Source organism: Heloderma suspectum, chromosome 4 (assembly GCF_057233095.1).
Source record: "Heloderma suspectum isolate Gila_16-S chromosome 4, 16-S_ref, whole genome shotgun sequence".
Taxonomy (NCBI): Eukaryota; Metazoa; Chordata; class Lepidosauria; order Squamata; family Helodermatidae; genus Heloderma; species Heloderma suspectum.
Window position 1 is genome coordinate 248192953 of NC_139461.1, and position 16010 is coordinate 248208962.

Sequence of the window (16010 nt, forward strand, 5' to 3'; positions counted from 1 at the left end):
GGGCTTTGTGGTTAGCACTGTAGGGAAGCACTCGAGATATGTTCAATTTCTCTCTCTGCCAAGGCTTTATTGTTTAACCTTGGGCAAGTCGTTTGCTATATTGAGAGGCATAACATCTACCTAGTAACATGTGGCCATTGATCAGGCTTAGTCGATTTGGTGATATCCCAGATGAAAGCTTGTGTGCCATAGTGGTTTGTGTGTTGGACTAGGACCAGGGAAACTCAGGTTAAAATCCTTGGGCTAATCACCATCTTCAGCCTAGCCTACCTTACAGTGGTTGTGAAGATAAAATGATTGAAAGGGAGAACCATGTACAACTGCTCTGAGATCCTTGGTGGAAGTGTGGAACAAAATGTTTAAAATATTATTAAGCATCTCTGCAGTCATATGATCGCTTATTGTTCATGGGTGTTTTTTTTAATTAAATGTATGTTATCCCTTGTCCCTAAGAAGAATGCTGTCCCTATGAAATATATATTGAGGCAGTTTTGTCATTTGGTTTGCATCTGCTGCAAATACCCTGATGTGTAAATACTTCAGTCAGTAGAAGGATTTAGGGGCTTCACATTAGGTCATATGGGAAGGTTTTTACCACCATCAGTGGGTTACAGCTCTTTATGTAATACAGGTTGCCTCATATCTGTGGAAGTGGTTTGACAGGGCATGAATTATCCAGGGAATTGGAAAACCCCAATGAAGCAAAGCTACTAATGGGGGTGGGGTGGGGCATCAACAGTTAGAATTTGCATGAGTTTATCTTGGGAGGTAACTTGGAAAAAGACTCCCCCCCTCAATATTTGTAGACATTTATCTTCTCCGTTCTTTTCTGAATGCAGTCTCTCCCCCCAATCCCACCCAAGATAACACTGCCAGCCCCCAGCTGCCAGTACCCTAATGCAGCAGTGGGTAGACTTCAGGCTTGTCGTATCTACTTTGTATTTGACAAGATTCCCAAGATCTACCAACCAGAGCATTAACGAACAGAGTGTCTCTGAGCACATTCTGAGTCAAGGAATTCATTTTCAGTACTGAACTGAGCTCAACCCTTTCTCACAAAAATCTGCTTTTGTGGCCTTATAGCTGGGGTTACCCCCAAGCTTTCTTCTTTTCAGCAGCCTAAATTGGGTTGAAAAAGTTGTTTTGTTTTTGCTATTGTTAAGTAACTGGGAGTCAGGAATCCTTGCTGATCTACTGCAGTTCACTAAGATCTACCAGTTGATCCAGATCTGTCTTCTGCCTGCCTGTGCGCTAATGGAGAGAACCCCCCTGTCTGTGGGTTTCTTCACCCATTTCCTACATGAAGGCTTCTTCCTTTCAGGCAATTGTGTAGATCCTATTTGTAGCTTATCACATGCTATGAATTTTCACATCTTTCCTTGTGAGTGTATACCCAGTGGGAAGCCACAGTTGTCAATGGCTTCCTACTGCATGTGTGCATAGCAAAACAAACACTTCTGTGTTCATCAAAACGTAATATGCAGAATAGATACAGTTTGCCACATAGAAATCCCTTTTTTGTAGGAAATTTCATTTATGTAAAGTGGCCTTGAGACAGTAGAATAATGGAAATGCAGTCATTAGAAGAAGAAAAAACAAAAGAAACAAGTTTTCATTCTTGAGGGCCTTGTCATTTGCTGTTGCAGTTTTGTTGTGTGTGCGTGTGCGCACGCTTCAGAGTAGCCTTGCAAACATTTTTTCAGAAAAGAAAGTTTCAAATCTGGAATGTCAATATGTAGAAGGAAAATTGCATCAAAATGGAACATTTGTCATTTTCTGTCCCATTGTAGCTCTTTAAAAATAAATTTGTAGTATGGATTAGTTAAACAAAACTTATAGTGAAAGACGGAAATGCAACCTTTTCCCATCATGTTTACCATTCTGTGGGGAATAATTCACGTTTGTTGAGCTTCTGTTGGGAGGAGCAAAGGTAGAAATGTCTTGTGTGAGAAACCTCCACCTATATGTCATATGGGAGTGTGATGTGCTCACACTATAGAAATGAAGGCATGGAAATCCAGAGGCTGTTGGTGTGGCTTGTTGGGTCATGCTTATTTCCGAAAGGTTATGGGGAACACAAGATGTGGTGAATGAACTGGCCTAAATATATTAGATTACTAAACACCAACAGCATCATATTTTAGGATCGTATGAGACATTGTCACCTGACAATTCTCCCGCTCATCTGACAAGTAAAAATAAAATAAGAAATGCTGATGGATAGAATGTTTTCAAGCTCTAGATATCTCCTGCCCAGAGAGTGACAGGGTGGTCTTTTGGGAGGGAGAGAAGCCTCAGGTCCATGGGCAAAATTAAGCCTCCTCCACATTTCCAAGGGTGTGGTGCTTTAAAGGACAGGGACAGCACCTGTTTGAGGGTGAGGGTAGTTTCTACAGCAGACAACAGTATCAGCTTAGGGGAGAAAATAGGTTTTCTGTGTTCCATGACAAAACAGCTAATATGGTACAGTGACTAGAAAGTTGTTCTGGGTTGGAAGACCCGGGTTCAAATCCCCACTCATCCATGAAGCTCATTGGGCAGCCCTGGGCCAGTCAGTAACTGTCAACCCAAGTCCCTCACAGGCCCTGTGATGTTGATTTGCTACTCCCAGCTCTTTGAAAGGTGCCATTAAACAGGTCTTTGAATCCTGTGCTTGGGATGCTCCAGCTTTAACAACAATAACAAAATCAGCTATAATCCCAGTCAGGATCAGGGCCCTCACAGTTGCTGTTTAATAAATAAAAAAGCATGAGATTCAAAGTTGTGGTTCATGTGACATCTAGTTTGACCCATAAATAAGTGTGTAAGCTGAAAGTAAGTGTGTGAGTGTGTGCGTGAGAGAGAGAGATTGCTAAAGCCAAACTGCATGGTACACTAATTGTGTAGCATGCAGCGGAGGGCTGGCTTTTTATTTACTTTCCTGTAACTGTACATTGCCCAATTCAGATTGGGACCACCATTCACTAGGAGGGGAGGATTAAACCTTTCCCTGCTATCTCCATTTTTTCCTGAAATCCACGCCCCCCATGGGGAGGGGTTAAAAAAGAAAAGAAAAAGCCTCAATTGTTGCTTACCCTATAGTAAATCTAAAGCTAACCCTCAGCTATGCAATTAGCATACTGTATAGTTTGGCTCAGAGAAAGAAGTGGATGAGGGGAGATGCGTGAGTGTGTGTGTCAGAAAGGATACTGAGTATGAAGAAGTCTATAATGGTAGCCGGCATTTTCACTTGTGCAAATATGAATTCTTAAGTCAAGTTGCAATTAGCAAAATGTGCCCCTGAAAAGTTCCACTCATGCACACCTTTCTGTATTACAAGCTACCCACAGTAGGGTCGTGATTCCTTCTTAATCCTGAAGGTGAGGCAGTCGCAGTGCATTGGGCACAGCTGCCTTCTGTCTCCAGTTGCTTGAGAAAGACTGGCCCAGCATATAGGCAGTTCTGGGTTCCTAGCTCATTTGCCACTCCGTGTGAAAGGTAGCAGTTGAGAGGCATTACAAACTAATGGGAAGGGGCATGTTCATGTTGTTTGACCAAATATGGAGATGGGGTTGATGCGGAGAAGCGGCAGGAGTTCTTCTATCCCGGCAGGAGTTCTTCTATCCCATTCAACAGTCTCCTTTCCTCCCTTGCGTGCAGAGAAAGTTTCTGACTTTAGGGTCTGTATTTGACCTGGCAACCATGAAATTAGTTCAGTTTACTTGCAGGCCTGCCACCTTTTCCCCATCTCACCCTGGTCGACTGCAGAGTGAACCTCCAACTTGACATTTCAACAGACCCAGTCGCCCTTTGTATCCGAACCTTACTGCTTCTTCCTCCCCCTCTGCTGCTTGAGGTGTATCACAGGTCCTAGCATCAGAGCTGCAGGCAAGCCTGTGTGTATGTGTTCATGGGGGTGGGGGGAGGGAGAAACCTGCATTCCTGACACCTTGAATCATTCAAGAGGGAGGAGCCATGCAGTCTGAGCTGGCGTTCCTCCATTGTTTCTGAGGGCTGCTCCGATAACAGCCATCTCCTGTGCAAAATAATATGATCTAGTGGAAATTGATAGCCGGCCCTCTTCTGTGCAGTTGGTTCCATCCCTGGAATGGACATGCAAATCGCTCCCATGGTGAAAATCCTAATGTGGGAAGGACGTATTCTGTTACCTACTCATTTGCCAAACAGGGATGTTGAGCCTCTCTGTTGTATTATTGAGCACATAGGTTTGTCTCACAAGCAGACAAAAGATAAAATTCCTTCCTGCATTATAGTGCAGGCTTCTCCAACCTGGCACCCTCCAGATGTGTTAGTCTGCAATTGCCATAATTCCCAGCCAAAATGGCCATTGGCCATGCTGGCTGGGAATTATGGGAGTTGCAGGCCAACATATCTTGAGGAAGGATGCCAGGTTGGAGAAGCTTGTTATAGTGTTTGTTAGAGAAAGGCTATAGTGTCCCAACTTCCTGAATAAAAAGTATAACAGGAGAAAGTGGTATTTAGTTGTCTTGTAAAATAAACAGAGTCCCATCTTAAACACATTTCAAAAATTCCAATTCTGTGATTAAAATGAATTATACAAACAAAGTAATTTGTGTTTATCTACTTTGCCTAATGCTTCTGCTGTGTCTAATTCTGCATAAAAGTTATCTAAAAATGTAGGTTCTTGCTACCCCAAGATTTAAGTAGCAGTAGATACAGTAAGATGTGGCTCGGAGGGAAGGTGACTTTACACAGCTGCAAGAAAGATGCCTAGAAAAACCAAAAAGACAGCTGCAGAGATCACTACCAATCTGTACAGCTGTCTTTTTGTGGGGCTGGGTTTTGGTTTTAAATACACTGTAGACTGAAATGCAGAAGAAGGATATAATTAGAGGTATTCCAGGACATAGACCACTGGATGTTCTTCCCAGCCCGATCCAACAGTGACTTTTGCAAAGTCTTGAGATATTACCCATGCTTTTCCAGCCTTTTCTCTACAGTCATGAGGATTTGAAACTTGTTTTTTAATAATAATCTGAGACGCTCATTATGAATTTTCTATTTTTATATACAATATTTTCACAGTAAATTCTAGACTCCATGCCTGCACAATCACAGATATAGGTAATCTGTTTCAGGGGTGCCAAAGCTACCCAAAGCTACATCATGATCTAGACTCTAGATCAGGCATGGGCAACACATGGGTCATGTGCAGTACCGCCCCCCATACACAGCCCCAGCCTTCCTCCGCTGCCCTCTGATTTAAAAACAAAAACCAAAGAATTCATAGAGGCTATAGAGCACCAAAACAGCCAAATTTAGCTTGTTTGCAAGTTAAATTTGGCCCTTTGGGGCTATTAGTGATTTCCACCCTTTCTTTTTTTGGCTGGGCGCTCTGTGGACTTGTGTGGAATTCAGCCCGCAGAAGTGTTGCCCATGGGGTGAAAATAGCTCCCTGACCTCCCAAAGTTGCCCACCCTTGTTCTAGTTCACTTCTATGTATGTCAGTCACGTTTCCATTCACAGTGCCTTCATTTTGTTTCATACTTATATAATATAAATAATGAAAGTTGTGGAAGATGAAGGAAACTGGGCTTAAGGAGTGGGATCAAAGCAATCGTTCTTCCTTGACACCCCCTTTTAATTCTCTCTTCCTTGCTTGCAGGCCTATCTGGAAACCCTGCCGATCTGGAGAAAAGAAGGCAAGCATTTGGCCAGAATTTCATCCCACCCAAAAAGGCCAAAACCTTCCTGCAGTTAGTCTGGGAAGCATTGCAGGATGTCACATTAATCATCTTGGAAATCGCAGCCATAATCTCCCTGGGCCTGTCTTTCTATCACCCTCCTGATGGCGACAACGAAAGTGAGTACGCAGCATGGTGCAGGATAGATGGAGACCCTGTGATAAAATAGCCACAGGGTCTCCTTCCCTCCCCAAGCTCCAAAGCATGAGGATTTCAGCAGGACCGCTGTTCCTCTCCATTTATTATAGGAGTCTTCCCACCTGCTCTAGGTTTGAGACTGCAGATCGCAGTGGAGCAGATAGTGCACGCAGGCAGGGCTGAGATAGGGGAAGTCAGACCTGCCTGTCGAGAATTCCAGACTGGAGCCTTCTCCAAAGGGAAGATGTCTTTCCTTTATCCCACAGTGGGCTACTGCTTCAGAATGAATGGCTCACCTTGTAACATAAAGTAGATCCATCACATTTCATAGACACAAGAACTTGTGCCCTTAAGAATTGACTGCTTTGGCTGTTGTCTGGGCCAGTCAGTGTAAATCGATGTTAACCATTAATCTCTGCTAAAAAAAAAATAAAAAAATTCCCTGGCTGAAAAATGTTATATTCTCCCCTCTTCATTCCCTTACCTGATTGTTAAGCATAGATATTTTCTCCAGATGAATTCCTCAGCTGGCAGCATGGCTGTCTTTTCCTGCCCACTTTCTCATTCACCCTCGCACACTAGGCTTCCTATTTGTCAGCTTAACATAATAGTTCTGAGTGTAATGAAACACTAAAATGCAGTTTGATCCAAGAAGTTACTTCAATTAAAGGAGTTGCTCCCGATGACTTCAACACATCTGGAAGGAGAATTACTTCTTTAGTCCTGGCCAAGTCCCAGCATCATTCCATTTTGTTAATTAAACAAATAATGCAGTAGTAGTTTGCCATCAATTCAGGATTTTTTCTTTCCTGTCTATGATGTTGTGCAACATTTCAATTTCCTAATAAACGTATTAGACTGAATTTCAGTGAAGAATACAACTGATTTCTATTTAAATAATAATTAAATATTACTAGAACTATATAATAGTGTTATGGAACAGAAGATGGAATCCCATGCAGTTGAAAAAAATGCATCCAGTATTCTGGTATTCAAATAATTATATGGACTTAAATTGGGATCAATGGCTGAGAAATGAAACTGTAGTGGAGGTCCAGAAGAAAGAAAACAGGTCTGAGATACCAGCCCACCAAGCTTTTTCATAAAATATATCACTTACTCCTGTCTGGATTGTCTGCTGTAAGCTGACAGTTCAAATTGAACCACATCCCTGATAGTAAGGAGGTTGTGACAATACTGAATAAAAAAGGGGGACAGCTGAGATGAAATTCTCTTCCCATCCAGGTGCTGTTTTAGTAGATCTGGAAGCATCTTGCCTTTGGGGGATCAGATCCCATACTCTAGAAAATTTTATGTATTTATTTATTACATTTCTATACTGCCCAATAGCTGAAGCTTTACTGCCACCACCACCCAAACCAGGGATTATAGGCTCAGTAACCAAAAGATGAGGCTCGCTAGCGCTGACTGGAAAGGACCTCTGCCATCTGTGTTGATAAGGCAGACAGCAGAGCAGAGCTTTGCTTCTGTCATTCCTTTTGAAGCACTCAAGCTATGACAGTTTTCTGCACAAATTGCCCATTGGTGATTCTAGTCCAGGAGAGGGCAGTTTGTGGCCCTCCAGATGTTTTGGCCTACAAATCCGATCAGTCTTAGCCAGCATAGCCCAACGGTTGAGGGATCATGGAAGTTGTAGGCCAAAACATCTGGAAGGCCACAGGTTGCCCACTCCTGTTCTAGTTTCACTTCTGTCACCCAATTCAGCTTCCTTCTTTTTGAAAGAGGGAGTTCTATTACCTTTAACAGGAGGTGGAAACAGACCCTAAGCATCCTGGTATCTGATAACTGAGAATAAGAAGAGGCTAAAGAAGAAATCTTGTGAGAATTACCTTTAAACATCTCAAATAGTTCAGTTGTGCATGTGGCCCTAGATAAAGTTCCCAGTCCCTGGTCAAAAGAGTTGTTTAATATTAGAGCCCCATGGGGACACCATGCGAAGCAATCCCACATCCCTGCTGTTACCTCCTATTGTAGGCCACATCCCTATTGTTATCTCTGATCTGAAATCAAAGACAACAGTGGGGATTTCCCTGCATGCTGCTCTCCCTCCCAGTGGAGAGGGATCTTCCAGGGGAATTTCTCTAGGGATGGAGACCAAGCCCCTGGCCTCAGGAGGCTCCACAGGCCAGACTGGGGAACCCAGTGGGTCTAACTCTTCACTCCTGTTTTAAGAGCACTTGATAAATACAGTGTGATAAAGCTATTGATGCAAATATTTTAGGGGTGTGCTTAGAAATTTCAGGCTATTATGCGAGTTTACACTCAGCACTAATTCTAAAATATGCCATGGTACCCTGAGGTAAGGCAATATGTGAGCCTGGGCTGGCTGATAGTTCCAGCACCCAATGGTATTTATAGTACCTTGACTTAGCATTGCTCAGAGTGGCGATTTCCTGCTGGCTGATCTGTTAAAAAGTGCCAAGTTGGGTAAGACCAATGATTAATTCAACCCAACATCCTGTCATTGGTGCTGACTAGAGTGAATGCAGCAGAAAGCTCAAAGTTTAAAGGGAGTGGTGGAAAACAAATTCTCAGTTGGATATTCTTATCATGGTAGCAGCTAACATGCCCATTCTATCTATCTCCTTTTTTTCCTGTTAGGCTACTACCCTTCACAAATCTCGTGGCCTTGAGTTCCATAGATTAACTGTTAATTATGTGCAATCAGCTTTTCATGAAATCTGATGGTTGTTTATTTCATTGAGTTGCTTCTTGTGTATTGTATTCTTGGATATGTGATATTGGAATCACCATCAATGCAAGGTACATAGCTTATGAGACAGGACTAAAATACAAAATCTTTGTTCACTTTTTCTGTCCTTTTTAGTTTTTTGGTAGGTAGCACTTCTACATGGTCTTTACATATGTCTGTGATACCGTGCCTCAGCTGGCAAATACTGTTAAGACTTCAAGGCATTTCCCTACAATTGAAATTGTCCTTGCCTTTGATATTTTTTGTTCCCTTTCCCCATTAATAGTTTGCCATTATATTCTATCTTTTTGTGTTTGTGATTTAACAGTACAGCTCACAGAATCAAGTTGTGCACACAGCTGTTAGTTTTGATATGGGCATTGTTAGCTATTTCCCCCTCCCCGCTCCTTTCCTAATAGTTCCTAACCTTTCCGCTTGCCTTTTTGACTGCTGTGGTGCACTGGTTACTTCAGCAACACACAATGACTCCAAAATCTGTTTCCTGAGTGGCAATTTAGTGCTCAGTATTCTATACTTATACTAAATAGTTGTTTCCAATGTGCATTATTTTGCACCCATCACATTGAATTTCATTTGACATTTCACTGTGAAGTCATTTAGTTTTGTAAGATCATCCTGTTTACAGTCTACCTTATCATCCTAAATGTTTACTATAATGTTTGCCTGCAATTACAAAGTTAATGTTTCATTCTCTTTCCGGCTTAATACCATAGTTTGTGAGATAACTAACAATGTAGTAGTGTGCCCTGTCCAAAGCATTTATTTACTGGAATAGCAAGATTTAGAATTGGGTCCATCTGCTTGTTAAAAACAGAAGGATTTCTACAATGTCCCTTTATAAAAGTTGTCTTGTGTCCTCCCCTAGAATGTATCCTTATATTAAAAAAAATCACGTTTTTTGTTTCTTATTGCCAGATTCCAGGCCATGTCCTGGAACATAATAGGTAGTATCCTGTTGTGCCTGTGCGCTCACAGGACCCACCACTTGGGCAACAGGGCTTTTGTGGTTCTAAAAACAACACAAACCAAATGGAAATGCTCATTTCTGAAATGAGGCAGATCAGCAGAGCTCACAGAAGGGAGCTCCACTGACTTGTCCTAATCTGGAAACAAACATTTCTGCTCATTTCCAGGGTTAGTTTTCAAAAAGCAAAAGCTCCGTTGTGCAAGCAGTGGGTTCCATGTGCATAATGGGACCAGCAGAGTTGGAGCAGCCCTGTTGGATACTGCCCAGTATTTGGGGCTGGTAGGCCAGGTCTCTTGCTTGCTAGAATGGGAAAGCCATCTCCAACCCGTTTCTCTGCTAAATTCCCAATTTCTGCCCAAAGACTCTCTTCATCCATGATCCCCAAAGCTAGCAACCACCTCGGCTTCATTTTGCCTGATTCTACATTGATTGTCTGGGAAGAAAGACATCTCCAGGTTTTCACCTTAAAGTTACTTCCATGAACTAAAGAAGGTGTTCATTATTGCCCCCCCGCTTTCTTGCAGGAGCTAAGCCAGATAGAATCCTATTTGACTGGATCCTTGTTTGCTCCAGGACACACAACATAAAAATGGGGTGGTTCTGAGTATACTTGGTCTCGGCTAATTGTATTTGTTTGTTTGTTATCTTTCTATACTGCCCAATAGTCAAAGCTCTTTGGGCAGTTCACAAAAATTAAAATCCTACATTACAACATGATAAAACATATAAAACCTTTAAAAGTTTAAAATAGAATAAACCCAGAACAAAAACCATCAACAGGGAAAGATTTAAAAACACAACAACCCATTCAAAACAAAATTTAAAAAGCTTAGGAAAAGCCTGCAGAAACTGTTTGTTTTCTTTCTGAATGCAACCAATGGCACCAGTATGAAAAAAAAGTCCTAATCTTAAGATCTGTTTTAAGTGCAGAAACTAGTTAGAGCATATTGGGTGGAATCCAGCTGTGTCCCAGCGCTAATGTTGTTACGCCAGGGTAAACCAACACTTGTGCAATGTCAGTAGCACTTGTAGGACAATGGGGAAAAGTGGTGATTTGCTGTCAAAATTCAGTGGCAAATTGCCACTTTCCCCCCATTACCCTAGTAAGTGCTAGTTACGTTGCACAAGCTTGGTTTATGCTAGCACAATGTCATTAGTGCTAGTGCTGGGACACAGTTGGACACTACCCATTGCTCATTTTAATTTTAAACGCTACTGGTTATTTCTCTGACTTTTAAAAATCTTGAATCCTTAATAAAATACCTTGAATTGGAAGCCTGGAGTTAGTTTTTACTTGGATGCTTTCACTCACAGCTGACTGATCTGTCTAAAGCTACTAAACTAACAGGAGGAGAGTAGTAGACTCAGGTCTAAGTCCTTAAGTTATCATAAGTTTGAATTGTCTGCGTGTTCAGACTAAGATACTAAAATAAAAAGGGGGGTGTTACACGCTACTAGTGTATAAAACAGTTGCAGGGCACCTTCTCCTTATTGTCTTGAATGCAGCAACATCCCCAAGACCATCCCATCTTATCTGTAAACAGGACATTTTGCTCCATTTTGCCCTGTAGTGGTCAAACACCTGGTCTAACCACTTTTTGTTGGTAGTAGTTTGCAACATAAATCATGCCGCTTTCCTCGCCCGGAGCCCAGAAAATTGATTGGGCCAGGAAAGAAGATGACAACGGGGGGAGGCAGTAATAAGGAAGCTTTGGGAATCAGATGTAATAGGGTGGGGTGTCTACAGAGCATCTAGAGTGTTCCCATGTCCTGAGCCAGTCCTGGATAACTTGTTTATGCTTGGTTATCTTGGAGTGTAGCCTGATTTGCTACCTGGGAGACTCCGTATAGATGTCTCACTATTGCCTATGCATCCAGCTTCTTCCTCCTGTCCTCATTCTTGTCAAATACTAGTCTGCTCCTCATGCCTTGATTTTATCCAAGGCATACTGGAATTAATTCCAGTAATTATGTACTTGAAGAGGTTCCTGTCCTTCTAGAAACCTTTATCTTTGGAGCTAAAGAGTGGTGAGCTTTCGAGACACTGGGTCCTCCAGTAATGACCATCTAGCCAAATGTTGCCCCAGTTTCTTCTCAAGTCCTATATCCCACTGTGAGTTAAGGCCTGAATTCTAGCATAAATCCCTCTCTGGGTCTGTATCCTGTTCAGCTCTTGGTTTGTGTTCCTTCTGCAACAAGCCTCGTGTGCATTTCTGTTCCGAGCCTGTGATGCTGTTTATTTTTACAGGGCTTTCTCATAAGGCGTAGCCTGAGTCTTGATCTTAAATGTACTTTTAGCAGGGCTGCGCAGGAACTCTGTGGCTGTTCTATAAGGTCATCCCGTGGGTGGACTGTACCAATTCTCTCCTGACTACTGCAATTTTCCTGATTTTTTTTTCTGGGACTGAAGTGACTCACTGTCCTACAGTTCCACAAACAACTCTTCAGCCTTTAAACACACACGAGCACACACACACACACACACCACAATGTGGCATTACTTTAGCTATCTTCTGGCACATAAGGAGATATTATACAGTTAGTAGTATTCGTAATTTCATTTTTGAGATTCTTCAGTGAATACCATCTGTTCTTGGTGACTTATCTCTGCTGAGCTTATCACTTTGCTCTTAAATGTCTCATATTGAACCATCAATTTGTGACAGCTCTTTCGATTTATTACCTAAAGTGTGCCAATGTGACTATAATTCCTTAATTTAGGGCCTTCTATCCAGAGATCTCTGATCCCTAAGGGGTCCCAAACCCCCTAAATAAAGATGAGTGTGCCCTGTTATTAAATTGAATTAGGGAAATGTTGAAACAGATATGTTAACATATTGTATATGAGATCTAGAAGTAATTCCAAAGGGATAGCCATATTAGTCAACAGGAAGCTCAGCAGTGAAGCTTTATTGGCATGAAGCTACAGTTGAGGGTAAAAGGAAATGCTTTATTTGTTGAGTCTCTCTCATACAGCTGTTAAATGTGCAGGAGCTGTAGTAACTGTAGATTGCCCCCACAAACCATCCCAAGTCTGAAATTCTCATGTGTGGAGGGATTGTATGCTTCATCTTCCATAGCAGTTTTACAGTGCAATCCTACACATGTCAGCTTAGAAGTCACTGCTGTTGAGTTAAATGGGGCTTACTCCTTGCTATTGGATTGCGGCCTTAGACATGAGATAAGCTGTATAACTATATAGTCCCTGCTTCCATGCAGGCACAGAATTTGGTATTGGAACCAGAACTCACCATCCCAAGAATCTTGTCTTTCATCCTCATCATAGTTTTTAAGCCAGGTTTCTATCTCTTATGGCTGTGAAGATAGGTTTAAATGAAAGTGTCTAGTGAGATATCAGAAGAATAGGATTTGTATGGTTAAGAGGCAGGGCATGGGGGGTGGGGAAGGGCTTCAGTTCCCTGTAGAGTTCTTTGGCCTCTAAAGCCTAGGAGAAGCAGATTAAGGCTGCAATCCTGTACCCATACTCACTTATCTATGAGTAATCCCCATGGGACCTGGTGGGACTTACTTCTGAGTAGACATGTATAACATTGGATTGTAAATAACATAAATAAAAGTATGCAAATTTGCTGAATTTACACATACGGAGATTGCAATATTCTGCTGCTCTTGTAGAATTTTTCACGGGATTTTTTTAAAGTATAAAAATGTTATACTCCACTGTTCACTGTAAATTACTGTCAGGGTGGCTAACAATCAACAATCAAGACCAATTAAAACCTTAAAACAAACTATCAAAATTACAAATCAAAGACACCAAAACAGTAGAGGCAATATAAAAACATGAGAGCATCACAGTGGCAGGATGAAACCAGTTCAGATGTCCATTTTAAAAAGCTTGGACAACTTAAAAATATATCTTTGCACGGTGCTGAGGAGACATAAGAGTGGTTGCCAAGTGAGCATCCCTGGTGAGAGCATTCTACAGACTGGGGGCCCCTGTCAGGAAGGGTGGCTTTCTGGACCACCTAACTAAAAAGGGCAGGCACACCTGAACAGTGACCTCCGATGATGACCTTGGTATATGGGCAGGTTTGTGAGGGGGAAAGCACTCTTTACACACTACAGCAGCCTTCCCCAATGAGATGACTTCCAGATGCATTGAACTACAGCTCAGATCATCCCCTGCCAATATGGTTAAGGGGGCTGCAGTCTTGGGAGTTGTAGTCCAACCCATCTGGAGGGCACTAGGTCGGGGAAGACTGTGTTACAGAATATACTAATGTGGAATAGACACCCCCTTCCCCATGCACACACTTTTAAGGACCAATCATCTCCTGCAGAAATGTGGAGGAGGTACTTCCAGCTGCTTTTGGGGGGCTGGTGGGTTTTCCTGAAATTTGGGGTGGAGGTGGCTTACCTTAGTTAATTTTAGGGGGTGGCTGAGAGGTTCTCCCCACCCCCACCGCTTGTGTAGTTTCTTAAAAACCTCAGAGGGGCTGCTCACAGCAACAGCAGGGCTCTCCCTGCAGCCTCACCTTCCCCAACCTGGTGCCCTCCAGATGTGTTGGCCTACAACTCCCTTAGCTGGCTGGGGGATTCTGGGAGTTGTAGGCCAACACATCTGGAGGGTGCCACGTTGGGAATTGTTACGGTACAGGATATCTAGAATATACAGAGTTATATTCTGTGCCCAGTAAGTGAGAAGGGACCAAGTCCCCCATGGTTCCTTTTCCTCTCAGTCTACATGATCTTAAGTAGATTATAAATACTTGGAGCTAGTACCACAAGGGTCCTGGTTATTCAGAGTGGCTGAAAGTGTGACCTGGCAACAGGAGTTGTGAGCCAATGTCTTGTGGTCATCACTGGCCTTGTGTAAATGAAATCTGAAAATTAGTTGCAGCCTTTGGCTCTTGATAAGTTTCCATTGTGGCCCTTGAAGCTCAGCAAGCAGCAACCTTTATAGAGCTTACCTTCGCCAGCAGATTTGTTTATAATTGCATCAGCTACTGCCTGATGTGTGGATGAACCTCCACAGGCATTTTAAAAATGCTTTCCAGTAAGCCTTAAGCAACATCCATCAGGCTCACAGATAAAAGCAACTTGATCATAGAGTATCTTATCATTGTCTAGGAAGATATTATCTCTGCAGATTGGGGATATAGCAATAATTCCCTCCTCTCCTGCATGCTATATGGTTTTCAGTAATGATCCATCCAATTTTCCTCCACATTTACATAATAAGAAAGACAGGAAGGGGCTTCTTTCTAGATGCCTTGTGTTGCTACCAGCTCAGCAGCAGAGCTCTGTAGAACGTTTTGTGGGGATGTAAGCGTCAGCCAGATTACAGGGTTCGTACATTTCATAGTGTCCTTCTCTAACCCTTTGCCTTCCCTTGATGTTCTCAAGATTCCAAGTCTTGTGCCAGGTACTAGACTCTGTGCTTGCATGTTGAACCTGCAGGAAATCAAAATTCACACAACCAGGTTGATAGTCAGGCTGCTTTCTCAGATGGCATTATTTTTACAGGCCTCCTGTGCATAATAAACATGTTCAAAATTAATTCAATTTCATTAGTTGAAGCTGTTTAAAACTGCCATCAGAAAACAACCTTAAAATAGTGTCTCTTGTTTCTGTTTCCCTAGCTATGAGATAGGCATCCTCAACAGAGCATAGGTTTCCTTTTTTGTGTTTTCCTCCTTCTCCTGAGGCATTACCGACTGCAACAACTAGAAATGGTGATGTAAACTATCAGCCCACAGTTTGCTCACAATTAAGGTACAAGGATGCTTTGCACTTGCCAAAGTGACTCTCTAGACCAGAAAAGCTGAATTATGTATGAGATCCAGACAGATAATCATTCTGTATCCTTCTATTAGCCATGGGAAGACCTGCATGGGGCCCTGAATCTCACTCTCTGAGCACTGAAAATGTTGATTAGTCTCCCCTCTGGCTTCTAAGATTCTGCCAGATATCGCATAAACACTTTTCAATCCTGTCTTTGCTGTCTTGTGGGTTAGAAAGTTGCTTTTCTAAACATAATATTAATGAAACTTCCTTCTCTCATATGAATCTGCCCATCAAATGAGGACCTGCTACATGTCCCCTCACCTTCAGAGGTTTGGCAGGTGGCTAATGGTGAGAGGGCCTTTTTGGTAGTGGTGCTCGAGTAATGAAATTCCCTTCTCAGGCAAATTCTCCCGGCACCATAATTATTTTTCTTTTTGGGTGCCAACAAAGGCTATCCAGTTTACCCTTGCTTTTAGCATCATCTAATACTAAGGTTGTTTGCTGCTGCTGCTGTATTTCAAGCACCTTTTAAAATATATTTTAGACTCTTCTTGGCACTAGCCAAGTCCTCCGACACCTGCATCCTAGCTGTTATCTCCAATCTGAGATCGGAGATAAGCATGGATTCCCTACAGGGGGATTCCTTCAGGCCCCCTGGAGGAACCCCAGAACCCGCTGTAGGCCAGGGGTTCTACACCCCTGTTTTTAGAGTTTT

General features: G+C 42.4%; 1 protein-coding gene across 10 annotated transcripts in view; it reads left to right on the plus strand.

Annotated features, from left to right (window-relative positions):
- Positions 1 to 16010, plus strand: part of ATP2B4 (ATPase plasma membrane Ca2+ transporting 4) — a 212865-nt gene that overhangs the window by 112481 nt on the left and 84374 nt on the right. For all 10 annotated transcript variants that reach the window (XM_084853179.1, XM_084853173.1, XM_084853174.1 and 7 more), the window contains one exon: positions 5627 to 5824. In XM_084853179.1, the coding sequence (XP_084709305.1) occupies positions 5627 to 5824 (198 nt within the window). The remainder of the gene's footprint in view (positions 1 to 5626; positions 5825 to 16010) is intronic.